This window comes from Kogia breviceps, chromosome X, assembly GCF_026419965.1.
Source record: "Kogia breviceps isolate mKogBre1 chromosome X, mKogBre1 haplotype 1, whole genome shotgun sequence".
Lineage (NCBI taxonomy): Eukaryota > Metazoa > Chordata > Mammalia > Artiodactyla > Physeteridae > Kogia > Kogia breviceps.
In genome coordinates, this window is record NC_081330.1 from 81,929,711 (window position 1) to 81,957,407 (window position 27,697).

The 27,697-nt window shown below is 41.4% G+C and overlaps 1 protein-coding gene across 1 annotated transcript; it reads left to right on the forward strand.

Annotated features, from left to right (window-relative positions):
• On the forward strand, window positions 1–27,661 carry LOC131748745 (elongator complex protein 1-like). The gene is made up of 12 exons (XM_067023173.1): window positions 1–157; window positions 951–1,102; window positions 1,751–1,919; window positions 3,012–3,093; window positions 3,972–4,052; window positions 7,091–7,151; window positions 10,874–10,997; window positions 12,404–12,498; window positions 15,022–15,194; window positions 15,871–16,101; window positions 17,201–17,397; window positions 27,641–27,661. The coding sequence occupies exons 4-12, from the start codon at window positions 3,051–3,053 to the stop codon at window positions 27,659–27,661; spliced, it is 1,026 nt and encodes a 341-aa protein (XP_066879274.1). The 5' UTR covers window positions 1–157; window positions 951–1,102; window positions 1,751–1,919; window positions 3,012–3,050.
• Window positions 27,662–27,697: the final 36 nt, after the last annotated feature.

Here is a 27,697-nt window from a genome sequence, read left to right on the forward strand (position 1 = left end):
CGCTTCATCATGAGAAATCTAAAATTATTTCAGAGCTTGGAGTTCAGGGATATTCAGGTTCCAGGGAAACCTCAGTGCTTCTCTCCAAACTGAACAAGACACAGTGCTCCTTGGTTCAGAACACGGACTGGTAGAAGTAGACCCTGTCACTAGAGAGGTAAGTTACTGATGGAGGATGGTAGCACTTGGCATGACTCTTCACTTGTCTTTTTCCAAACTTGCTTCCCCAAATAGTATTTCCTTTAAATCGTTCTGAATTTATGTCCCGCCAAATGAATAGTCCCTTCGCTTTATACTGATGTCATATTAGGTATAACTTAACAAGTACCCTATCTTTTAGTCTGCTTCTGTTTTAATCTAAGTTGGCGAAACTCTGACATTGTATTTTGTGGGGGTGCCCTACTTTTCACCCTTTCTACCATGTAAATACTGTCTATTAACAGTTCTCAAGTGGGAATGCAGACGAAACTTTCCTGTAGGGCTTTTTAAACTGTTTCAGTCACCATCTCATAGCAACTAAATCAGAATCTTCACTTCTGGAGCTTGAGCGTATGTATATTTAAAAGCTCTTTAGGTTGATTCTGATATCTTCCCTTAATTATATTTTGCTACTAATGTATTTTAGGTGATTACATTCTTAGTCCCCTTTCTTCATACTGTGTACATTTTAGGAAATCATACTTATTAGCTTCATGTTTTATTGGATATTTTCAAAGATACCAGGCTTTTATGTTTGCTTGGCACAAAGGTCACATTAACTGTGTTTTGTGTTAAGGATGGTAGTGTTGTGATATTTCTCAAATGAAAGTTTGGGTTTTAATCTAGGAAAAAATATTTTAGAAAGCTTTTATGTTATAAATGAAACATTAAAAAGTATTTCTGGAAGTGTTATGAATTGTTCTTGAAAGTAGATTGACTTAACTTGCTTATTTGTCTGTTTTGGTGAAAAGTGAAAAGTGACACTCCTTTGGTGTCAGAAGGCTTTCTCCCAGAGGATGGAAGTGGCTGCATTGTTGGCATTCAGGAGTTGCTGGATCATGAGTCTGTGTGTATGGCTACAGCCTCTGGAGATGTCCTACTTTGCAATCTCAACACACACCAGGTAAGTGGAAGAGACCAGTGAGGGGGAAATCTTAGGCATCCTCAAATGCCTTTTTTGGTTTCATGTCACTAGTTTTTTGTAGAAGTTTAAAATGTTAGGAGCCATAATATTTAAGCATTTTGCAAATTGAAGTCTTTGCATTACATAATTCTTTACAGAAAATTGTTGGCATGGCTTTATCTATATTTCAGGATTCTTCTAAAAGTCCATTTTGTCTACTGCATTTATTAATTAGAACAATCAGAACATTCTAGATAAGAACTTAACAAAAACTCAAACCTCGCCATTCTTGTATGGTATAGCTCACCTGTTACTAGAATCTGATCCTGAGTTGTAAACTTTATTTCTCAATTTATGAAGTCTTTGAAGTGTTTATATGGCTTATGTTTTCTTTTATGAATGCTGAGTAAGCCTCTTCTTGATGGCTAACTTAAAGAGTCCCTGAACTACAGGTGCTAAGGTGATAATGCTATCATTATGTGTACATCTTATGACTACCAGAGAAGACAGATTTCAACCATTTACCTCCTTCTCTACTTAGAATAAGCCTGAGTTTCTGGATTTCTAGCCTCACCTTCTTTTTTTAATTTTAATTTAATTTTATTTTATTTTTGCGACCTCTCACTGTTGTGGCCTCTCCCGTTGCAGAGCACAGGCTCTGGACGCGCAGGCTCAGTGGCCATGTCTCATGGGCCCAGCCACTCTGCGGCATGTGGAATCTTCCCGGACCGGGCCACGAACCCGTGTCCCCTGCATCGGCAGGCGGACTCTCAACCGCAGAGCCACCAGGGAAGCCCTAGCCTCACCTTCTTGACAGGTTTTTAAACTTTGTTGATTACTCCCTTAGTTGTAGTCTCTTTAACATGGATGTATCACAAGTCATATTACTAATCATAGGATAATAATAGCAGCTGACATTTATTAAATGTTTACAATACGCCAGGTACTTTTTCAAGTGTTTTTCATGCAAAATTGTATTTAATCTTCACTACAACCTTATGAGTTAGATTGTTGTTTTTTCATTGTTCAGAAGAGGAAATGGAGGCACAGAGGGCTTAAATGACTAGGCCAAGGTCAAACAGTTCTCAGGTGGGATTTAAACCCTGGCAGTCTAAGTCTGGCACCTTTGCTTTCAATGGTTCCATTTAGTAAAACAATAAATCTTGTTCTCATTTCATGGTGAAAAATAGCAAAGCCATCAAGTATAACTTAATTAGTATTTCTCACATTTGAAAGGTATGCTTTTACTTTCAAAATATTTTGTAGATTGTTTTCCTAATTACTGAGTGCCTCCAATCCATTGATCTCCACCAGATGGTGCTGATGCTCCATATCTGTGGCAACACAGTGTCTTCAAGATAGAATCCATGTTCCTTATTGTGCCTCATAAGACCTTTCCTATCTGTTCCCCCAATTCCTTTTTAGCCTCACCTCCCACCTGCATCATTCCTGTGTGTATATACACCTTATGCTCTCGTTGCAGCTGATTTTTAACTGCTCTTTTTAACTGCACATTTTCCTCCCAGTCTCTTCCTCCTGGCCCTATTCCTACCCTTCAAATCACCTCCTCAGAGAAGGTTTCCTGGACTCTCCGGGGCCATTTGTCAGGCTCTGCTCTGAGCCCCCACTTAATTCCCAGAGACCTCGGTTACATCCCTAACCCTGCTGTAGAGGCATGTTTTATCTCTCTTTTATCTCCTTAACAGGAGGAATGGAGTGGCCGTAGTCACCTCGAGTGCCTATGGTCTGTATCATGCCTGGTCTTTTAATACCTGTTACTGAATAAGTGTTTACTGAATAATTTCACCTTTGTGTGTTTTGTTATTGTTTTGATTGAGGTCATCGTAAATATTTACTGAGACACTTATATTTTCATATCTCCCTTAACATTTTGAAATGTCTCTGTCAGCTGGAATGGGTCGGGAGTGTAGCCAGTTGTATCTCTGTCATGAGTTGGAGTCCTGACCAAGAACTGGTGCTTCTTGTCACAGGTAAGCATGTCACTGGTCCCTAATTCTTGACTTTTATAAAACATGACTCCTAATATCTCACAGGCTTAAGTTTTAGGGTGCATGGGTTTCAAAAAAAACTTTTCTTGGAACAAGGATACCAACATGATAATCTATAGGGAATGTGGTGTTTTTGAGTTAAGTTTTACTTCTTAATATACTGTTTTAAAAAGTTGCTGGAGGGGCTTCCCTGGTGGAGCGGTGGTTGGGAATCCGCCTGCCGATGTAGGGGACGCGGGATTGTGCCCCTGTCTGGAAGGATCGCACATGCGGCGGAGCAGCTGGGCCGGTGAGCCATGGCCGCTGAGCCTGCACGTCCGGAGCCTGTGCTCTGCAATGGGAGAGGCCACAGCAGTGAGACGCCCGTGTACCGAAAAAAAAAAAAAAGTTGCTGCTAAGGTCCACAGTTATGGTTAAAAAATGTCAGCAATACTTAGCCTACTCTAAGAGGAAGAGTAGCTACATAAAATAAACTGATTCTAAGAACTGCTCTCCCAGTCCTATTTTTTCCCTTAAGTCTTTTCATTCCAGATGCGTTTCTGCAAAGTAGCACCCTGATGAGGTAAACATTTGAAGAGATATCTTGCTGACTAAATCGTTGAAGTTAGTGGAAGAGAGCTATGTGGACTTTAATGTTAGCTTGACATACATAAATAGCTGAGCATAACCACTAGGTGATGTACCCAGTCAAAACATCTTTATGAACATGAGAGTCAGAACATTTTGAATAAATTCTGTCTTCCCTGTTTTGACTATAAACTCCTCCACTCCAGCTCAGTAGCTTCCAGTGCTATAGATACTTACGGAATGGCCAATTTGCTAAATGAGAACAAAATCATTCTTGTTTGTGCTCCTCCAAGGTCAACAGACCCTAATTATGATGACAAAAGAGTTGGAACCAGTCATGGAACAGCAAATCCACCAGGATGATTTTGGTGAAAGTAAGTATAGCTTTATTTGAAACATTTTGTGGCTTTTCTTGCACACTAATAGGCACGTCATAAGCACAAAAAACTTAAACCCCTACTTAATTCACTGTCTGATAGCCCAATTCCTTTAGTTCATTCAAGATTTTAAAAGGCATACATCTGGTACCTCTCCAAGTCTCAGAGTTGGCTTGGTCAATAACAGGGAATAGGGATCTGTGCTTAGAATCACCTGGGTACTTGTTGCCCAATGCCCAGGACAGGCTTAGCCGGGGTGTTTAATGAAAAGGACTGTACTAGCTAGAATAAGGAGAGCATTTCTGAGGTACAGTTTTGGGGAGAAGACAAGAGAGGCAGGATAGAGAGCTGAGTTTTGTTCCTACTGATTCGACCTGAATTTTCATGGGAACCATCATATTGTTTTCTTGCTAAGATCCAGCTGAGGTGATATGGGCATTTTTAGGCTGTGGAAGTACTGAAGGAGACATGCTTATTGAGTGTAAGAAGGTCTGGCCAACTTGAGGGTACCAGGTAGCTGGCCTGATTGAGGTGACAGATGGGGGAGGTGGTATTTTAACTTTTGCTGCGGTCTAACTTCATGACTTCTCGTTCTACTAAGTAAGAAATCATTTAGAAAAGTGCTACTCATTTATTCATTCAAAAATAATTTGTTTGTTCAGAAATAATGTTTGAGTAGGTAGTATGAACCCAGCAGTATGTTTGGTGCTGTGGGTAATTCATCTTTCCCCTTAAGGAGTCAATAATAACAGGATGTGCAGGTATTAGGGTAGCATAAGGAGAGCAAGGGAGTAATGGGGACAGAAGATTTCCCAGAGGAGGCCGACTTGAGCTGACTTTTGGCTGATTTGGTGTGGGTAAATGAGGGTTGAGGGTGGGGCAGTGGTCCAAGCAAGTGAATTAGTTCATTCCAAGGCACGGATGTTTCACAGAAGCCTTTGACACAGCATGGCTTATTTGGGCATCTATGAGTACTTCAGCATTGCCTAGTGACAGGACATGGATGTGCAGTGAACTAAAGGGGAGGGATTTTGATTAAGTTTGATAGGGAATTTGGGCATTAAGTTATAGGAGATCAGTCATTAAAGGTTCTGATGATGCAAGATTGATTCATTAGTGGAGAGGGAAGAGACGAGACAGGGTGATCTGGTTGGAGGTTGCTACAGGAATCCAGGTGAGAGATAAAGAATGTGGGTGTGGGACTAGAAAAGGGAAAAATGCAGGAAAATTTAGATTCTCAATGAGGATAGGAGTACATTTTTTGGAATTATGGGAAACTTGTTTTGAACCTATGTGCATGGTTCCCCTTCTGCCCTAGCTAGTTTGAGAGATACCAGTTTAGAAAGTGAAATAAATAGGCTTTGGGTATGTAAGGTAAAGAAGAAAGTTTAGTAGGAGTCTAGCCAGCAGCCCCAGTGGTGGAAATAAGGATGTCAGTATGTGAGAGGGAAGGTGGGGGAAGTGCTGGTCTGTAAAGGTTGGGTGATGAGTTCCTTTTTGGATTTGTTTAAGGGCCATATGGAATCACTAAGTAAAGCAGGTGAATAGACAGGAGAGGCCAGAGCTGTGGACTGGGAGTCATTGGCATGTGGGGAATCTTTCCAATCTTGGGATTAGATGTGCTTGCTCACGGAGCAGATATGGTGCTGGATCTAGGGCCCAGGGTGGGACTCTGAGGCATCTAGCTTTGAGGATCGTCATAGAGGTAGTAACCAACACATCTTTGCATGGGAAAGTGCTCTGAGCCTCGCTCATCCCACCGACTTTTCCGTAAGAAGTCTAATAGAGTAAATCTGAGGATTGGGAGTCCAAGTCAGGGTCTTAGGTCTCAGAAATGTACTTGTCAGAACAAAAAGTCACTGTGTGGAGTGGTGAATAGATATTTTTTCTTCTAATCGGGGTGTCGACAAACTTGTTCTGTAAAGAACTGGATAGTAACTGTTTTCCGCTTTCAGGCCATAATGTTCTGTGTTGCAGCTGCTCAACTCTGCTGATGTAGTGTAAAAACACTCAAAAGACAGTACATAAAAAAATGGGTATGGCTGTGTTCCAATACAGATTTCTTTGTAAAAGCAGATGCAGGCTGTAGTTTTCTGATTCCTGCTGTAACTCCCCCACTGGAAAAGTTGTCTTGCTTCACTCCTTGACCCTTTATCTCTCTGTGGAAACTTTTGGATAGAAGCCCAGGGGTCTGCAGCAGGATAGGCACTACTGTTTGTATACAGCTGTAAGGTATGTTTTGGGTTACTACAATACTTGGATGTGCCCAAGCAGAGCAGACAAGAAATGGTCATGCTGACCCATAATTTATAGGAATTATAAACAGCCCTGCTTCTTCAGAATCAGCATCAATTATAGGACGGAAATATTGGGTCCTGGATCTGGCCGATGCTTTCAGGGGCATCTCTGTAGTACCTCTTATAGGTGGTTGCCAAGACCTACCTTCAGCAACAGAAGGCTGCATTATTTCAGCAACTCTGACTTTATATTTTAGGTAAGTTCAGCATTATAATTTAGAAAGGAGCCCATCCTGGAAGGCAGAAGCCCTGTGTTCTAATTTTGGCCTCTGTCACTAGGGGGTCTCAGTCTCTGTCTCTGTGAGGGGTTGAATTCCATAATCATGGTCTCCTCCCACACTAGCAGGGAGGTTGGATACATTTAGTGCATCAAACATTTACAATCGGAATTTTATTCCCAACTCTTGTCTTCTTGAGTTTTATGTTTTGTTATCTGTGGACGTATTGCATAGATTCTTCATGTTTCATTCTCCTTGTAAAGTGTGGGTAGATTGCTGACTGTCCTCAAGGGAATTTATAAACGATGGCAGTAGAGCTGTTTCCAAAATAAGGGCATCTCAATGTCTTCAAAATCACTTCAGCATACAATATGGAACATAGGTTTTAAAAATATTGACTGCTGGTCAATTTATTGAGACTTCTCAGAGGACCCAACTTCATGAAGAATAGCTATGAAACTGCTTTTATTTTATTTAGCTCTTTGGTTGTCTTTTATATTCTCACTCAATTGTTCTCTAGGCAAGTTCATCACTGTTGGCTGGGGCAGGAAGGAGACGCAGTTCCATGGATCAGAAGGCCGGTAAGTCGCCTTTCAGCTCCAAATGGTAAGGTTCGTCTGATGGATAAAGAATCTTCTTTGGAACAAACAGAAGTTCTGCTACACACAAGGAGCTCTTAGGTGTCCAGGTGTTACCAAAAGTGGGGTCCGGCTGCTTGCCGCTCTAAAGCCAATAAAGAGACAAGGTTGGTGGAAAGGAAAGTTTGCTTTATTCTGCTGGATGACAGCAACCGGGGGGTGGGAGGGTTGGGGGCAGGTTTTTGTGCAAAGGCCGACTCCCCTCCCTGACAACCAGTGGGCAAGAGCTTTTATAGGCCGAGGGAGGGGGCTACATGCAGAAACAGTACAGGCAGCTCTGACAGTCATCTTGAAATTGGTCATGTGCTGGTCTGACCAGCATCATCTTGATTATTAAGTACAGTTAGTCTTTACTTCCAGGGTTGGTTTGTTCCCATTTCTTTGAGGCCAATTCTCGGATTTGCGGCAGCTTATGTCATGGCCACAGTCCGGTCATCATGTAGTTAGCTTCTTCCACCCGGTGGGGGTTTCAGTATCTATAAGACAGTTCAAAGGATATGGCTCAGAATATCATCTATAGCCCCTGAGGAGGAACTAAATAGGTCCTTGACTGTGCTTAATGACTAAACTATTATTATGTAGTCATGTTGGACTGTTTTCCTTTGTTTTTGCATTTTCTCACTTCTCTGATTAAACTTACTGTTTGGCTCAAGGTTTTCTGCAGACAAAAGGCAGGCTGAGGACATGGGGTGCGGGCCGGTGGGGGGACCATAGGGTCCTGCTCTGTTTCACAAGTAGAGGGTGTTAATGGGCAGATCTCTTCTGCTCTAGTAAAACTGAAGCTGTTTAGAGACCTTAACGAATGAGTCATCCTAGAAAGATCCTTTTATCCTTTCTGTTGCCAAGTTGTTTTGTTTTTCTTTTTTCTTCACATAGAGAATAATTATCACCAATATTCATTTAAAACAATAAGTCATCACAGACAGAAATGAAACACTCTGTATCCCTTCCTGATACCCTTCCCCCTTCTTCCCCAGAAGGAGCTGCTGCCCTGCATTCACTGTTGATCATTCACATGCATGTTTTTCTACTTTTCCTACATATGTATATATTAGTCTTTTTTTTCTGATTTCCCTTCCTGGATGAAACTATGTTTTCCTTCTTTCTGGATACATTTTGAAGATGGAGCTACAGGAATAATTGATAATAGATCAGATGTAGGGTAAGAGAGAGAGAGAGAGAGGAGTTGGGGATAATCCCCTCATGTGGGCCAGAGCAAATGGAAGCATTTTGTCAACATTATATGTGGAAATTTCCCTGAGCTGACCTTCTAGGATAGATGAAATCATTTACTGCCTGCCGTTACATTTTCCATCCTTAGTTTATTTCTGGCTACATTCCGTGTCACTCATATTGTCTCCTAACCCTTCACTAGAGGAAGTTTGTGTATACCACAGGGCGATTTCATTGAGAATAAATCTTGTTAGGCTGCTGTGTATTCCCTACTGTGCAGCTTGTGGCACCAGCACCATTCCGACTTAGCCTATCACTGGAATGTGATGATGGATGCTCAGGTGGTGGTCATTTGTCCCCAGCCGCACAGAATTGGCTTCTGTCTTCAAGGCTTTCGGGACGGAGGTGCAAGTGGCACTGGAAACCTTTCTTCTTTCTGTGCTGCAAAATGCGGAGCTTGTCCGTGTTTTCATCACTGCTGCTGGCTTCATCTCCTCTGGCTCTTCCCTGCCCACCTTCCTCTCATCTTCTTAACTCTTCTGTGCAGCATTGCGAAGTTTACTCAGTGAATGAAAGTCTACCCGCTTGAATTTAGACAAACGTTAATTTCCTTGTATAAGGTTACCCGATAGATTCCTCAGCTCGTTATTTTTAATATCTAGATCTGTAGCTCTTTTTCCCTGTTGCTATGCTTGGAGGCCACTTTTTAATGCCCAGAGAAAGATTTTGATTTGCTTTGTTAAGTTCTTTTCTCTTGATTTCTGGGTCTAAGGGCCCTTCTGGAAGGGTTCCTGAGGATCCTGTGAAACTCGATTTCTAGATAGCTTAAACCTTATATAAAAGATTTACCTTTAATAGCCTGAGGCTTGTTTGGTTCTGGGCCATTTAAGGCCCCCAGTACCATTTGTGTTTCTTCCTCTCTTTAGCACAAGCCTGCTTTGCCCTGGGATGACCATGGACCACAAGTTACCTGGTGTGGTGATGGACAGTTTTTTGCCATGAGTGTTGTTCGCATAGAGACAGGTATGGAAATAAATTTTTCTTCAGTTTGCTTTGAGGGTTTTCTTTCTTTACACCCATGCGGTAACGATGTGCTGGTTTTGGTATTAAATGAATATAGAGCTAAGAATCAGAAGAGTTCTTTGCGGCTATTTGGCCCAGCCTCCTACCTGTTGGATACGAATTTTTAACAGGATTCATCTAATTGGCTTTGTGAAACCATGACAGTTTTTATTAATAAGGAAGGTGTTTGGAAGTTCGGACTTGACAACATTTATCACAAAGCTTTAAGTTTTGCCGTTGTTGTTTTTCTCCCTCTGTCTACTACACAGGGGCTCAAAAGGTCAGAGTGTGGAGCGGGGAGATTGCTTTATAGTCAGCCAGTGAGCCTGTGGCAGGACTGGGACCTGCTCTGGCTTGGAAGTGAGTGGGAGAATAAACCTTGTAACTTCTTCCCAGAGAATTTCTTGGTACTAGGGTAGGATGGTGGTACCTATTGAATGTAGGTGTTTATAAAACACAAAGAGATAATTACTTTTTCTCATTTGGCTGTAAGCCTGTGTCTTTCTTTTATAGTTCCCTGAAGTCTGAATGTGGTTTGAGTAGTAGATTCTGAGTTTCACAGACCTCATCATTCCAAGGCCCACACATTTTGTAGGTTATAGGCAGGGCCTACATGAAGCCACTGTGTAAAACAGAAAGTGGTGCTTAGAAGGAAAGTTGCAGTCTGTGAATTTCTGTGGGGCAGCAGAGCTTTGGTGAAACCTAGGAAAGGGCTTCCTTTCTCTGCACAGACTCCCACACTAAGGGGACCTGTTTGCTGAGGAACACGTGAGCTGGATTTGGGCCCAATTCACCCGTTGGCCCACTACCCTTGTGCAGGCCACAACCTGCTTGTGATATATGGCTGCCCTGATTGTAGATAGAAGAAATATTTCCTGCCTCAGTAGCATCTGTTACAGGCAAAACCTAGGTCTCTAGGTTTTAGACATGTGTTTCCCACCAGTATTTCAGTGGCAATTGGATGACAGAGCAAAGGGAGAAATGTATTTGAATTAAAACTAGAGACACATATAAACAAGATGGGGCGATCAAGGTGTTTTCAGTAGATTGAGAAGTCTTTAAAAATACCTACCTGAGTTGCTGAAGTCATATAATTGAAGGAGAAATAGTTCATGGTTTTATAGGACATTATCCTGGAAATGGTTTAAATAATTTATTGGTTCTTTTAAAAAGTCACTCAAGTGCAGTCTAAATCTGTGAGTCTGTGTGGGCAAATAGAGACCTTGTGCAAATCAGGAAAAGGCACTATGTCCTCTGGGCAGATACAGTCCCACACTAGGGTGACTGCTTGCCAGGAAACATGGGATTTAAAACTTCCTTGGATGGAGGCTTTTTGTTTTTGCTGAAGGAATTGTTTCTCTGAATTTCATCTTGTTCTTAGCCAGCTGGATGAGCTTTTGGATGCTCTAACACTCTGGGTTTGCTTTAAGGCCCTCAGGCAGTTTGATTGCATCTACGCAAGATAAACCCAATCAGCAGGATGTTGTGTTTTTTGAGAAAAATGGACTTCTCCATGGACATTTTACACTTCCTTTCCTCAAAGATGAGGTTAAGGTAGGTGCCTGAGTTGTTTACCATCACATTTGGAGGACTTTCCACAGCTATAGAGAAGAGTTGTATTTGATATGGGTATGTAAACAGAAGCCCCAGAGTAGACAGTAAGAAAATTAGTGGCTTCCTATGACTGAATTTGTTTTTACAGACCAAATTGTTTTTCTTTTTTTTTTTTTTTTTTTTTTTTTGCGGTACACGGGCCTCTCACTGTTGTGGCCTCTCCCATTGTGGAGCACAGGCTCTGGATGCGCAGGCTCAGCGGCTATGGCTCACGAGCCCAGCCGCTCCGCGGCATGTGGTATTTTCCCAGACTGGGGCACGAACCCGTGTCCCCTGCATCAGCAGGTGGATTCTCAACCACTGTGCCACCAGGGAAGCCCCAAATTGTTTTTCTTAAGGAGATTTTGCAGAGAAGAAATAGCATTCCTTCCTCACCCTAGATAAAACACAGAAAGGAAATTAAAATGTCAGTTTTTATTGTTCATTTTGACAAAAGCATAATTCTTCCAGTGATAAAGATACTTGTCATTTTTAACATTTAAACCTTCAGGAGGTTGTGTACCATTTGGATCTTTGCTGGAGTGGAAACAAATCATGGTAATTTTTAAGTGTGTAAAAATTTAAATATATTAAAAGTTGAGAGGGCTTCCCTGGTGGCGCAGTGGTTGAGAATCCGCCTGCCGATGCAGGGGACACGGGTTCGTGCCCCGGTCCGGGAAGATCCCACGTGCCGCGGAGCAGCTGGGCCCGTGAGCCGTGGCCGCTGAGCCTGTGCATCCGGAGCCTGTGCTCCGCAACGGGAGAGGCCACAACAGTGAGAGGCCCGCGTACCGCAAAAAAAAAAAAAAAAAAAAAAAAGTTGAGAGAAGAGTTTAATGAACTCCCATGTACCTATTACTTACTTTCAACAGATATATACCAGCATTTTGCAAAATTATTTTCATCTATTCTTCTCGCCTGCACACACGTGCGCACACACACACACACACACACACACTTTGTAAAAATTTCCTAGGGTTTTAATTTTTAAAATCATATTTTCAATATTCATTTCTCTAACAGTTGAGAACATGTTTCTTTATATAAGCACAATTCCATTATCACACCTTACAAACTTTGTAATAATTCCTTAATATTACCTAATACCTCATCCATATTCAAATTTCCCTGATTGTCTAAAAATGTCACCTTCATTTTGGTTAAGTATTTAAACATAATGCATGTTTTTGAAGTCCTCTACATATGATGACAGAGATTTGTTTAATAACTCCATAGATTAGTAATTTACAGCTAGGTATCAACTCAAGTGTGGGATTATTTGAATTGTGAGAGCAGGGAATTTAGCTATCATAAAGATTTAGAGGTAAATACGTAAAGGCCAGTGATAGGTCTTTTTTCCCTACTAGGTTAATGACCTTCTCTGGAATGCAGATTCCAGTGTGCTTGCAGCTTTGCCTGGAAGACCTTCAGAGGGAAGAAAATTCCACTCTAAAAACCTATGGTAAGACAGCTCTCGTATCTCAGCCTTCTGCCCCACAAAATGTAATTGAAAGTAGTAGGCCGTGGAGTTTCCTTTATCCCTTTCACTTAGTCCTGTAATGGAATCAAAGATAACTGAAGGGGGTAGGTAGAGATGAGGGAGTGGTTAGCTATTGATGGGAGGGATTTCAGTTACGTATCAGGCAGGGTCTCTAGAGAAATAGAATCAGGGTAAGCTGGCTGGTTGGAAATTCAGTGAAGAGTTGATGTTGCAATCTTGAGTCCAAAATCTGTGGGACAGGCCCACAGTCTGGAAACTCGCACAAGATTCTGTGTTACAGTCTTGAGACAAAATTCCTTTTTCTCTGGGAAGCCTTAGTTTTAGATCTTAAGGCTCTATAAACTCTTTGGATGAGATCTATCCACATTATGGAGGACAGTCTGCTGTACTTAAAGTCAGCTGATTATAAAGGTTAGTCACATCTGCAGAATACCTTCCCAGCAACATCTAGACTGGTGTTTGACCAAACAACTAGACACCATAGCCTAGCCAAGTTGACATGTAAATTAACCATCACAAGTCATCAGTGCTTTCTCTTCATGGATGGTACCAGTGTGGCAAATCAAAATGCTAGCCAAAGGAATACTGTGGAAGTGAAAGAGAAATGAGATTAGATATAAGTAAGAATTTTCTATAGCTTTTAAATGGTAAACCAAATTATAAATATGTATTTTTCAGTGTATATGTAAGATGTGAAAGGATTAGAAAATAAAGATGGGAAGAAAAAAAGTTCTTCTGTAATTCTGTCACTCAGTAATAATCAGTATTTAAATTTTCTTGTCTTCCAGATTTTATGTATACATCTCAGTATAGCTGTGATCTCATTTTTGTTAAATATGTAGGTATGATACCTGCAGTTTTGTAATTTGCTTTTACAGTGTGTCACAAACTATTTCCATTTCAGATATCTATCTCTATCATTTTAACTTGCTATATATTCATTTATGCTACAGTTTATTCAATCTTATGTTTTTAGGCATTTAAAGTTTTGTAATTTTTCACTGTCATCGATACAGCACTGAACATTTTTTTCATAAATCTTTTCATTTGCTTGATTATGTTCTGAGTGGCTTTCCAACGTTTTAATCAATAGAACTAACTGAAATGTTATTAAGAAGCTCATTCATTCATTCAGCACAATAGTTCTCAACCCTGGCTGTACCTTTAGAAAAAAAAGATGCTATCCATGCCTTATCTCAAGAGTTGCTCTCAGTGCGTTGTAATGGGGACTATACATCAGTATTAATTAAAAAAAAAAACCTTCCAGGTGATTTTTTTAAAACACTGACATTTATTTATTTATAATTTTATTTATTTATTTTTGGCTGCGTTGGGTCTTCGTTGCTGTACGCGGACTGTCACTAGTTGGGGCGAGCGAGGGCTACTCTTTGTTGCAGGGCGCAGGCTTCTCACTGAGATAGCTTCTCTTGTGGAGCACGGAATCTAGGCGCACGGGTTTCAGTAGTTGTGGCTCTCAGGCTCTATAGCACAGACTCAGCAGTTGTGGCGCACGGGCTTAGTTGCTCCGCGGCGTGTGGAATCTTCCCAGACCAGGGCTCCAACCCATGTCCCCTGAAGTGGCAGGCAGATTCTTAACCACTGCGCCACCAGGGAAGTCCCCAGGTGATTTTTTAATGTGTAGCCAGAGTTGACAACCACTGACTAACCAGGTGTTAATGGCTGGCCCTGTGATATGCTCAGGATAAAAGTGTTGCTGCAAGAACAGCCACAACATCTGTCCTCACAGAGCATGAGCATGGAGTCTACCTTAACCCAAAGCTAGGTCTAAGTATTGTAGTAGCCTGGTTCTAGAACTAGGTTGGATTTGCTGTTATTGCTGAGTTAAGAATTAGTAATCAGGGAGACGTTTAAAGAAAAGAAATTCCTTAATATAATTAAAATCTTCATTTATGTGTGTCACCTGTTTAACAAAGGTTGGCTTTGACATGATTAGGTCATTTTTTTTCCAGCTTTATTGAGATATATTTGACATGTAACATTTACATTCAGGAGGTACAATGTGATGATTTGATACATGCATATGCTGTGAAATGTTTACCACAGTAAGGTTGATTAACTCATCCTTCACTTCACATAATTAACATTTTTGTTGTTATGGTGAGAACTTTTCTTTTGGTTCCATTGGATCTTCGTTGTTGCGTGCGGGGTTTCTCTAGTTGTGGCGAGCAGGGACTATTCTTCCTTGCCGTGCTTGGGCTTCTCATTGCAGTGGCTTCTCTTGTTGCGGAGCATGGGCTCTAGGCACTCAGGCTTTGGTAGTTGTGGTACACGGGCTCAGTAGTTGTGACTTTTGGGCTCTAGAGCACAGGCTCAGTAGTTGTAGCTCACGGACTTAGTTGCTCCGTGGCATGTGGGATCTTCCCAGACCAGGGATCGAACCCATGTCCCCTGCATTGGCAGGCAGATTCTTAATCATTGCACCACCAGGGAAGCCCGGTGAGAGCTTTTTTTTTTTTTTTGCAGTACGCGGGCCTCTCAGTGTTGTGGCCTCCTCCGTTGCAGAGCACAGGCTCCGGTCGCGCAGGCTCAGCGGCCATGGCTCCATGGCATGTGGGATCTTCCCGGACCATGGCACGAACCCGTGTCCCCTGCATCAGGAGGTGGAATCTCAACCACTGCAGCACCAGGGAAGCCCGGTGAGAACATTTAAAATCTACTCTCATAGCAACCTTCAAGTATACAATACAGTATTGTTAACTGTAGTCACCATGCTATACATTAGATCTCTGGAACTTGTAACTGAAGGTTACAAGTTGTACAACCTGAAGGTTGTACTCTTTGACCAACTTCTTTCTGTTTCCTGCACTCTACAGGTTTTGGTCTGGTTCTTTTAAGGGTAATTGCATGCTGATCTCCCTTGGACATAACTGCATGCAAAACACCTTGAAGAAAATAATAAGCATCTTAAGCATAATACAACATAGTGATGCTAGTCTAGTGCTCTTGGATTGGATGTTTTAATACTTTTAATCTGATTGCCAAGTTTTCTTCTTTGTAAGTCTTTATGAAAAAAAACAACTCGCTAAAGCACAGTCCTATGGTAGGAGCCTTCCATCATCATGATCATAAAGTTTGAAGGTAGAGGCAGAAATGAACACATCTGCTTCTGACCTTATTGATGCTTAATATTTTGTCCTCATGAAAAACTATACTTTAAAAATTATTGTTAATATTATTCTCTTAATGAAGAGGCTGAGCAGAAAGCGTCATTTGAAAAAGAAAAGGGTGTCCTAATCCCTCTCTAGCAAGTGGTATGAAGTCTGGTCCTCTGGCCCCTGCCTCTGATGGCCTTCTTTTCATTTTCCCCTGCAGTTCATCTCTGGACAGTTGGAAAGTATCACTGGTATCTCAAGCAAAGCCTGCCCTTTGGCACCTGTGAGCAGAGCAAGATTGTGTCCCTGATGTGTGGCCCAGTGACCCCATACCGGCTGCATGTTCTTTGTCAAGGCTGGCATTACCTCTGCTATGACTGGCACTGGACGACTGACCAGAGCTCAGGAGATAATTTAAGTGACATGGCAAATGTGGCTGTTGTTGATGGAAGTAAGGAGCTGAAAAGTGTGTCCATGGGCCTACAAGGGCCCTGAGCCAGGAACCTGCAGATGTGGTAGTTTGACTTAGACAGTGCAGGATTTTTATTTGATTGATTATTCTGGTTGTTTGGTTTGTTTTTACTTGTTTTGGTTTCGATTAGATGGGAACACCCTTAGGTGAGGCGTGTACACCCCTGAGGATCCATAGTCTCTACTCTCCTCCCGCGCATCCCTCAACTCCCTTTTCTACTACAACCATGGCCGTTACATATTTACTTCTCTGGGCTTTGAAGACATTGACATTTCTGACCCTGCGTAGAGAGGAAGACAACAGTAGGCTTGTGGCATTGGTGTGTCAGCCTTGTCTTTGTGCCCTGACATAGCCTTACGTTGACTCTCACACCACTCCATTGTGTTGCTTTGTTTTCTGATACAGTGCTTGCTAATTATGTACCTTTCCAGTATCTTCAGTTCAAGTCACAGACATCTGCCTAGTACTCTTATTGGATTGGGGGTTTTTAATTAGGTAGAGGGTTTTTGTTTAGTGAGGGGAAAGAAACTAGGGAAAGTCAGTCTTTCCTGAATAGACATTTATTGCTGATGACATAAAGGGAGACTTGCTTCTAAGATTGTAATGAGAGTTGCTGTACTAATTTATGTTCTATGTAGTGATCATAATACTGATTTTACAATCATATGTTCTGTATAGAGGACTTAAGCACATATGCCTTATTACGAGATCCATGTAGAGAGAAGTGCTTAAAGGATTTTGGTTTATTCTGGCTTGGTTGCAGGCCCAGGTTTAAAGCTAAAACTCTGACCTTTTGGCCTGCTTGCCGTAGTCCCTGGCACCTGAAACTCCAAGCCCTGAGATGGACTGCTATAGACCTGGAGGTGACAATAGCCAGATATAGACAGAGCTCTGACACTTACTTTCCTCCTCTACACTGTATTTAAGCTTATTCATGATAAAAACACCAACAATTACTTTTAAGAGTCGCTGTATATTTTCTACCACCATTATTTGTTAGTGGTGCTGTGCTGTTCAGATGCCTTGTTTTACAAATTGAACATCCATGTGTCTAATCCTCTCTCTCTCTCTCATGCAGACAGGTTATTGGTGACAGTCTACCCGCAGAGTGTGGTTCCACCTCCCATGTGCACCTACCGACTGCCGCTCCCATACCCTGTAAATCAAATCATGTTCTCCACACACCCTAAAAAGAGTAACGACCTCTCTGTCCTAAATGCCAGTAACCAGATTTTTGTTTATAAATGTGGTATGTTCAAAAACTGTTATCAGGATGTTCTGATTCAAATCTCTCCTACACAAAAGCAAGTTATAGTTTGGTGTTGTCTTAGCTATAGGGCTTTGAAAAATTTTGAAGTTTATAATTAATATCATTATTACTGTTATATTTAATTGACTTTTAGGGGTTTTTTGGTGTGTTTGTGGTAGGGTTCATTCCTATTCTGGCTAATAAGAACAACTGTTTTTGCTTTGTTGAACTCGAAGGGTTAGTTATTTAAGAATAATTCTGAATCCTAGAAAGAACATAGTATCTCATTACATCCTTAACATGTTTTACAGTTTTCAATGTCATTGCACATACTTTCAGTTGATCTCTCAGCTTTACTAGCAGCTGTGTCAGAGGTGGAGTTCTTCTGTTTTATAGATGAGGGAACAGAATGCCAGTGGGTTTGCAGTCTGCTTGAGGAAGAAAGGACAAGGTCCTCTACTTAGGTGTTTAACGTCTAATCTAGTTGTCCTTCCACAGTCCCATTGCTCTCAGTTTCTAGTTGCTTTCCTGATGTACTTTAAGAACCTGTAATTTGTGAATTCTGTGGTTGTATCGTAAGTTATGCTGGCACATGGCAGTGGAAGCCTTGTTTTCAAATACGTTTTGAACTCTCAGCATGAAAGATAGGTAGAAATTTAAGAAAGAGGTTCAGATGTGGTTATTTTCTAGATTGCTTTATTTGTAAAGTGGATTACCTTCTAGAACCCATTAAATGCAGGACCCCATATCCGTAGTATCAGGAAGAATGTTTGTAGTTTATTATGATAGTATTTGCATTTTTTTCCCTAGGTGATAGTCCAACCGTAGACTCCACTGTGAAACTTGGAGCTGTGGGTGGAAATGGATTTAACATTTCTCTTAGAACACCTCATCTGGACAAGAGATTCATGTAGGTTGTTCTTAGTTTCCTTGGAACTCTGGGCACAGAAGCAGCCAGCATTTAGTCCTAAATTCAGCCAACTGTTATTATCTTATCCTGTGCCTGTTGCTCAGTGGAGCAAGAAGTAGATACAACACCTGGGCCCTGGTTTTTCAGCCTGGTTGGGGAAGTCAGTTACCTATGTATCTGAATATCATATATGCTGATGGGTGGCAATGGAGCATAATTCTTAAGCTCACTTAGAACCCATTCCCCTAACATCCCTGGGGGGATTTTCAACAGGGAAAATCCCATGGGAAAGATGGAGATGCAGATGATAGAGCAGAGTGCATTTGCTTACACAGATGAGGTTACGTACATTGTTAATGTGCTGCTGACCTAATGCAGTCTCTAGTTTGTCTCATCCTACAGTGCAGAACTTTTGTTTGCTGTGTTTTGAGGGTCTCAGGTTGGAAATCAGAATGCATTTTCCTATTGAAACGATACTATGAAGAGTTGGATATAAGTGAATACCTCAGGTATATCATAGGTTTCGTAAAATGACCCAGAAGCCAAATTATTAATTATAAGTCCATTTCTGTGAGAATCCAGAATTTGATTCTGTTTTGTTTAATGAGCTCATATTCTTTTTTTCCTTTACATTGGTTAGTTTCCACTTTATAACAAAGTGAATCAGCTATACGTATACATATATCCCCATGTCTCTTCCCTCTTGCATCTCCCTCCCTCCCACGCTCCCTATCCCACCCATCTAGATGGTCACAAAGCAACGAGCTGATCTCTCTGTGGCATGCGTCTGCTTCCCACTAGCTACGGATTTTACATTTGGTACTGTATATATGTGCATGCCACTTTCACACTTTGTCCCAGCTTACCATTCCACCTCCCTGTGTACTCTAGTCCATTCTCTAGTAGGGCTGTGTCTTTTTTCCTGTCCTGCCCCTAGGTTCTTCCTCACCATTTTTTTTTTGATTCCATGTATATGTGTTAGCCTACAGAATTTGTTTTTCTCTTTCTGACTTACTTCGCTCTGTTTGACAGACTCTAGGTCCATCTACCTCACCATGTATAACACAATTTTGTTTATTTTTATGGCTGAGTAATATTCCATTGTATATATGTGCCACATCTTCTCTATCCATTCAGTTGTCTATGGACACTTAGGTTGCTTCCATATCCTGGCTATTGTAAATAGAGCTGCAGTGAACAATGTGGTAAATGACTCTTTTTGAATTATGGTTTTCTCAGGGTATATGCCCAATAGTGGGATTGCTGGGTTGTATGGTAATTCTATTTTTAGACTTTGACCATACTGTTCTCCATAGTGGGTGCATCAATTTACATTCCCACCAACAGGGCCAGAGGGGTCCGGTTTTTCCACACGCTCTCCAGCATTTATTGTTTGTAGATTTTTTGATGATGGCCATTCTGACTGGTGTGAGGCGATACCTCATTGTGGTTTTGATTTGCATTTCTCTAATAATTAATGATGTTGAGCATTCTTCCATGTGTTTGTTGCCAATCTTTATATCTTCTTTGGTGAAATGTCTACTTAGGTCTTCTGCCCATTTTTGGATTGAGTTGTTTGTTTTTTTGATATTAAGCTGCATGAGCTGCTTGTAAATTTTGGAGATTAATCCTTTGTCCGTTGCTTCATTTGCAAACATTTTCTCCCATTCTGTGGGTTGTCTGTTGGTCTTATTTATGGTATCCTTTTCTATGCAAAACCTTTTAAGTTTCATTAGGTCCCATTTGTTTATTTTTGTTTTTATTTCCACTTCTCTAGAAGGTGGGTCAAAAAGAATCTTGCTGTGATTTATGTTATAGAGTGTTCTGCCTATGTTTTACTCTAAGAGTTTGATAGTGTCTGGCCTTACATTTAGGTCTTTAATCCATTTTGATGTTTTTCTGTGTGTATGGTGTTAGGGAGCGTTCTAATTTCATTCTTTTACATGTAGCTGTCCAGTTTTCCCAGCAGCACTTATTGAAGAGGCTGTCTTTTATCCACTATATATTGTTACCACCTTTATCAAAGATAAGGTGACCACATGTGCGTGGGTTTGCCTCTGGACTTTCTATGCTGTTCCATCGATGTATATCTCTGTTTTTCTGCCAGTACCATACTGTCTTGATTACTGTAACTTTGTAGTATAGTCTGAAGTCACAGAGCCTGATTCCTCCAGCTCCATTTATCATTCTCAAGATTGCTTTGGCTGTTCGGGGTGTTTTGTGTTTCCATACAAATTGTAAAATTTTTTGTTCTAGTTCTGTGAAAAATGCCATTAGTAGTTTGATATGGATTACATTGAATCTACATTGAATCTGTAGGCTGCTTTAAGTAGTATAGTCATTTCACAATGTTGATTCTTCCAATCCAAGAACATGGTATATCTATCTTTTTTATCATCTTTAATTTCTCTCAACAGTGTCTTATAGTTTTCTGCATACAAGTCATTTGTCTCCTTATGTAGATTTATTCCTGGATATTTTATTCTTTTTGTTGCAGTGGTAAATGGGAGTGTTTTCTTAATTTCACTTTCAGATTTTTCATCCTTAGTGTATAGGAATGCAAGAGATTTCTGTGCATTAATTTTGTATCTTGCTACTTTACCAAATTCATTGATTAGATCTAGTAGTTTTCTGGTAGCATCTTTAGGATTCTCTGTGTATAGTATCATGTCATCTGCAAACAGAGACAGCTTTTTTTTTTCTTTCCCAACTTGGATTCCTTTTATTTCTTTTTCTTCTCTGATTGCTGTGGCTAAAACTTCCAAAACTATGTTGAATAAGAGTGTTGAGAGTGCGCAAACTTGTCTTGTTCCTGATCTCGGTGGAAATGGTTTCAGTTTTTCAACATTGGGGATGATGTTGGCTGTTGGTTTGTCATATATGACCTTTATTATGTTGAGATAAGTTCCCTCTATGCCTGCTTTCTGGAGGGATTTTTTTCATAAGTGGGTGTGGGTGTTGAGTTTTGTCAAAAGCTTTCTCTGCATCTATGAGATGATCGTATGGTATTTCTCCTCAGTTGGTTAATATGGTGTATCCCATTGATTGATTTGTGTATATTGAAGGATCCTTGCATTTCCTGAATAAACCCCTCTTGATCATATTGTATGATCCTTTCAATGTGCTGTTGGCTTCTGCTCGTTAGTATTTTGTTGAGGATTTTTGAATCTATGTTCATCTGGGATATTGGCCTGTAGTTTTCTTTCTTTGTGACATCTTTGTCTGTTGTTTTTTTTGTTTGTTTGTTTGTTTTTTGGGGTTTTTTTGTTTTGTTTTGTTTTGTTTTTTTGTGGTACGTGGGCCTCTCACTGTTGTGGCCTCTCCCGTTGCGGAGCACAGGCTCCAGATGCACAGGCTCAGCGGCCATGGCTCACAGGCCCAGCCGCTCCGCGGCATGTGGGATCTTCCTGGACTGGGGCATGAACCCGTGTCCCCTGCATTGGCAGGCAGATTCTCTACCACTGCGCCACCAGGGAAGCCCATGTCTGGTTTTGATATCCGGGTGATATTGGCCTCGTAGAATGAGTTTGGGAGTGTTCCTCCCTCTGCTATCTTTTGGAAGAGGTTGAGAAGGACAGGTGTTAGCTCTTCTCTAAACGTTTGATAGAATTCGCCTGTGAAGCCATCTGGTCCTGGGCTTTTGTTTGTTGGCAGGTTTTTAATCACAGTTTCAATTTCAGTGCATGTGATTGGTCTGTTCATATTTTCTATTTTTTCCTGGTTCAGTCTTGGCAGGTTGTGCATTTCTACAAATTTGTCCATTTCTTCCAGGTTGTCCATTTTATTGGCATAGAGTTGCTTGTAGTAATCTATCATAATGTTTGGTGTTTCTGCAGTGTCAGTTGTTACTTCTCTGTTTTCATTTCTTATACTATTGATTTGAGTCTTCTCCCTTTTTTTTTTTTTTTTTTTTGGCAATACGCGGGCCTCTCACCGCTGCGGCCTCTCCCACTGTGGAGCACAGGCTCCAGACATGCAGGATCAGCGGCCATGGTTCACGGGCCCAGCCGCCCCGCGGCATGTGGGATCATCCCAGACCAGGGCACGAACCCGTGTCCCCTGCATCGGCAGGAGGACTCTCAACCACTGCGCCACCGGGGAAGCCCTTTCTCTATTTTTTTCTTGATGAGTCTCGCTAATGGTTTAGCAATTTTGTTTATCTTCTCAAAAAACCAGCTTTTAGTGTTATTGATCTTTGCTATCGTTTCCTTCATTTCTTTTTCAGTTATTTCTGATCTTTATGATTTCTTTCTTTCTGCTAACTTTGGGGGTTTTTTATTCTGCTTTCTCTAATTGCTTTAGGTGTAAATTTTGGTTGTTTATTTGAGATGTTTCTTGTTTCTTAAGGTAGGATTGTATTACTATAAACTTCCTTCTTAGAATTGCTTTTGCTGCATCCCATAGGTTTTGGGTAGTTTTCTTTTCATTATCATTTGTTTCTAGGTATTTTTAAATTTCCTCTTATATTTCTTCAGTGATCTCTTGGTTATTAAGTAGTGTGTTGTTTCATCTCCATGTGTTTGCATTTCTTACAGATTTTCTCCTGTAACTGACATCTCGTCTCATAGCATTGTTGTCGGAACAGATACTTGATACGATTTCAATTTTCTTAAATTTACCAAGGCTTGATTTGTGACCCAAGATATGATATATCGTGGAGAATGTTCCATTAGGAGTTGAGAAGAAAGTGTATTCTGTTGTTTTTGGATGGAATGTCCTATAAATATCAATTAAGTCCATCTTGTTCGATGAGTCATTTAAAGCTTGTGTTTCCTTATTTATTTTCATTTTGAATGATCTGACCATTGGTGAAAGTGGGGTGTTAAAGTCCCCTACTATGATTTTGTTACTGTCGATTTCCCCTTTCATGGCTGTTAGTATTTTCCTTATATATACAGGTGCTCCTATGTTGGGTTTATGAATGTTTACAATTGTTATATCTTCTTCTTTGAACATTCCCTTAATCATTATGTAGTGTCCTTCTTTGTCTCTTGTAACAGTCTGTGTTTTAAAGTCTATTTTGTCTGATATGAGAATTGCTACTCCAGCTTTCTTTTGATTTCCATTTGCATGGAATATCTTTTTCCATCCCATCACTTTCAGTCTGTATGTGTCCCTAGGTCTGAACTGGGTCTCTTGTAGACAGCATATATATGGGTCTTGTTTTTGTATCCATTCAGCCAGTCTGTGTCTTTTGGTGGGAGTATTTAATCCATTTACATACGAGGCAATTATCAATATGATTGTTCCTATTACCATTTTCTTAATTATTTTGGATTTGTCATTGTAGGTCTTTTCCTTCTCTTGTGTTTCCTGCCCAGAAAAGTTCCTTTAGCATTTGTTGTAAAGCTGGTTTTGTGGTGCTGAATTCTCTTAGCTTTTGCTTGTCTGTAAAGGTTTTAATTTCTCCGTCAAATCTGAATGAGATCCTTGCTGGGTAGAATAATCTTGGTTGTAGGTTTTTCCCTTTCATCACTTTAAATATATCCTACCACTCCCTTCTGGCTTGCAGTGTTTCTGCTGAAAGATCAGCTGTTAACCTCATGGGGATTCCCTTGTATGTTATTTGTTGTTTTTCCATTGCTGCTTTTAAAATTTTGTTTTTAATTTTTGATAGTTTTATTAATATGTGTTGTGGCATATTTCTCCTTAGATGTATGGGACTCTCTGTGCTTCCTGGACTTGATTAACTATTTCCTTTCCCATATTAGGGAGGTTTCAACTATAATCTCTTCAACTATTTTCACAGTCCCTTTCTCTCTTCTTTTTCTGGGACCCCTATAATTCGACTGTTGGTGCGTTTAATGTTGTCCCCGAGGTCTCTTGAGACTGTCCTCAATTATTTCTTTATTTTTCTTCTGTTCTGCAGTCGTTATTTGCACTATTTTATCTTCCAGGTCACATATCTGTTCTTCTGCCTCTGTTATTCTGATATTGATTCCATCTAGAGTATTTTTAATTTAGCTTATTGTGTTGTTCATCATTGTTTGTTTGCTCTTTAGTTCTTCTATGTCCTTGTTAAACGTTTCTTGTATTTTCTCCTTTCTATTTCAAGGATTTTTCGATCATCTTTACTATCATTACTCTGAATTCTTTTTCAGGTATCCTGCCTATCTCGTCTCATTTGTTTGGTCTGATGGGTTTTTATCTTGCTCCTTCATCTGCTGTGTGTTTCTCTGTCTTCTCATTCTTCTTAAATTACTGTGTTTGGGGTCTCCTTTTCACAGGCTACAGGTTCATAATTCCCGTTGTTCTCGGTGTCTACCCCCAGTGGCTAAGGTTGGTTCAGTGGGTTGTGTAGGCATCCTGGTGGAGGAGACTAATGCCTGTGTTCTTCTACATGAGGTTGGATCTTGTCTTTCTCGTGGGCAGGACCACCTCTGGTGTTGTGTTTTTGGGGGTCTGTAACCTAAGATTTTAGGCAGCCTCTATGCTTATGGGTGGTGTTATGTACCTGTCTTGCTAGTTGTTTGTCATACGGTGTCCAGCACTGTAGCTTGCTGGTCGTTGAGTGGAGCTGGGTCTTGGCCTTGAGATGGAGATCTCTGGGAGATTTTCTCCGTTTCATATTACATGGAGCTGGGAGGTCTCTGGTGGACTAATGTCCTGAACTCAGCTCTCCCTGGTCACAGGCACAGTCCTGCCTCCCGGCCAGAGCACCAAGACCCTGTCATCCACACCACTCAGAATAAAAGGGAGAAGAAAAAAAGGAAAGAAAGAAAAGAAAGAAAAGGAAAGAAAGAAGAAAGGAAGGGAGGGAGAAAGGAAAGAAGGAACAAATAAAGAAAAATAAAGTTGTTAATAATTATTTTTTGTTCATTTTAAAAATTAAAAAAAATTAAAATGCAGTTTTAAAAAAGGAAAGAAAGAAGAGAGCAACCCAACCAAAAAACATATCCACCAATGATAACAAGTGCTAAAAACTATACTAACAATCGGACAGACAGAACACTGGCACAAATAGTAAAAGCAAAGCTATACAGGCAAAAGCACACACAGAAGCATACACATGCACACTTACAAAACGAGAAAAAGGAAAAAAATATATACTTGCTCCGAAAGTCCACCACCACAATTTGGGATGATTCGTTGTCTATTCAGATATTCCACAGATGCAAGGCACATCAAGTTGAGTGTGGCAATTGAATCTGCTGCTCCTGAGGCTGCTGGGAGAGGTTTTCCTTTGTCTTCTTTATTCGCACAGCTCCTGGGGTTCAGCTTTGGATTTGGTCCCGCCTCTGCATGTAGGTCGCCTGACGTCGTGTGTTCTCACTAAGACAGGATGGGATTAAAGGAGCAGCTTATTATAGGGCTATGGCTCACTCAGGCCGGGGGGTGGGGGATGGTGGGCAGGGAGGGAGGGAGGGAGGGGCACAGAATGCAGTCTGAGCCTGCAGTGGCAGAGGCCATCATGATATTGCACCAGCCTGAGGCATGCTGTGTGTTCTCCATGGAAGTTGTCCCTGGATCACGGGACCCTGGATGTGGCGGGCTGCACAGGCTCCTGGGAGGAGAGGTATGGATAGTGACCTGTGCTTGCACACAGGCCTCTTGGAAAATTCTGCTATTGATCCCATCTAGAGTATTTTTCATTTCATTTATTGTGTTGCTCATTGTTGCTCGCTTCCTCTATTTATTCTAGGTCCTTGTTAACTGTTTCTTGCAATTTGTCTATTCTATTTCCAAGATTTTGGATAATCTTTACTATCATTATTCTGAATTCTTTTTCAGGTAGACTATTTCCTCTTCATTGTTAGGTCTGGTGTGGTTTTATCTTGCTCCTTCATCTGCTGTGTGTTTTTCTGTCTTCTCATTTTGCTTATCTTACTGTGTTTGGGGTCTCCTTTTTGCAGGCTGCAGGTTCGTAGTACCCATTGTTTTTGGTGACTGTCCTCAGTGGCTAAGGTGGGTTGTGTGGGTTGAGTAGGTTTCCTGGTTGGGGGGATTAGTGCCTATGTTCTGGTGGATGAGGCTGGATCTTGTCTTGCTGGTGGGCACGTCCACATCTGGTGGTGTGTTTGGAGATGCTGGTAGCCTTATTATGATTTTAGGCAGCCTCTCAGCTAATGGCTGGGGCTGTAGTCCTGTCTTGCTATTTGTTGGGCATAAGGTGTCCAGCACTGTACCTTGCTGGTCCTTGAATGTAGCTTGGTCTTGGTGTTGAGGTGGAGATCTCTGGGAGATTTTCGCCATTTGATATTGCGTGGAGCTGGGAGGTCTCTTGTGGACCTGTGTCCTGAGGTTGGTCCTCCCACCTCAGAGACACAGCCCTGATGCCTGGTAGGAGCACCAAGAGCCTTTAATCCACACGGCTCAAAATAAAAGGGAGAAAAAATAGAAAGGAAAGAGAGGAAGGAAGGAAGGGAGAAAGGAAGAAAGGAAGGAAGGGAGGAAGAAAGGAAGGAAGAAATGAAGGAAGGAAGAAAGCAAGAAAGGAAGCAAGGAAGGAAGGAAGGGAGGAAGAAAGGAAAGAAGGGAGGAAGGAAGGGAGGAAAGAAGGGAGGAACGAAGGGAGAAAGGAAGGAAGGAAGGAGGGAAGAAAGGAAGGAAGAAAGGGAGAAAGAAAGGAAGAAGACAAAATGAAGTAGGATAAAATATAGTTATTAAAATAAAAAATAATTATTAAGAAAACAAATTTTTAAAAATACGGGTCGGTCAAAACCCTAGGATAAATGGTGAAAGCAAAGCTATACAGACAAAATCTCACACAGCAGCCCATACATACACACTCACAAAAAGAAAAATGGGGAAAATAGTCATATATCTTGCTCCCAAAATCCACCTCCTCAACTTGGGATATTTCACTATCTATTCAGGTTTTCCACAGATACAGGGCACTTCAAGTTGATTGTGGAGCTTTAATCCACTGCTTCTGAGGCTGCCGGGAGAGACCTCCCCCTCTCCTCTTTGTTCGCACAGCTCCTGGGGTTCAGCTTTGGACTTGGCCCCGCCTCTGCACATAGCTCGCCCAAGGGCGTCTGCTCTCAGACAGGATGGAGTTAAAGGAGCAGCTGATTCAGGGCCTCTGGCTCAGGCCGAGGGGAGGGAGGGGCACGGATGCGGGGCGAATCCGTGGTGGCAGAGGTCGGCGTGACGCTGCACCAGCCCGAGGCGTGTAGCATGTTCTCCCGGGGAAGTTGTGCCTGGATCCCAGGACCCTGGCAGTGGTGGGCTGCACAGGCTCATGGTAGGGGTGGTGTGGAGAGTGACCTGTGCTCGCACACAGGCCTCTTGGTGCCAGCAGCAGCAACCCTAGCATCCCACACCAGACTCTGGTGTCCGCACCGACTGCTGCAGCTTGCGCCTGTTTCTGGAACTCCTTAACGCGGTGCCCTTAATCCCCTCTCCTTGCACCCCAGGAAGCAAAGAGGCAAGAATAAGTCTCCTGTCTCTTTGGCAGCTCCGTGCCCGTTTCC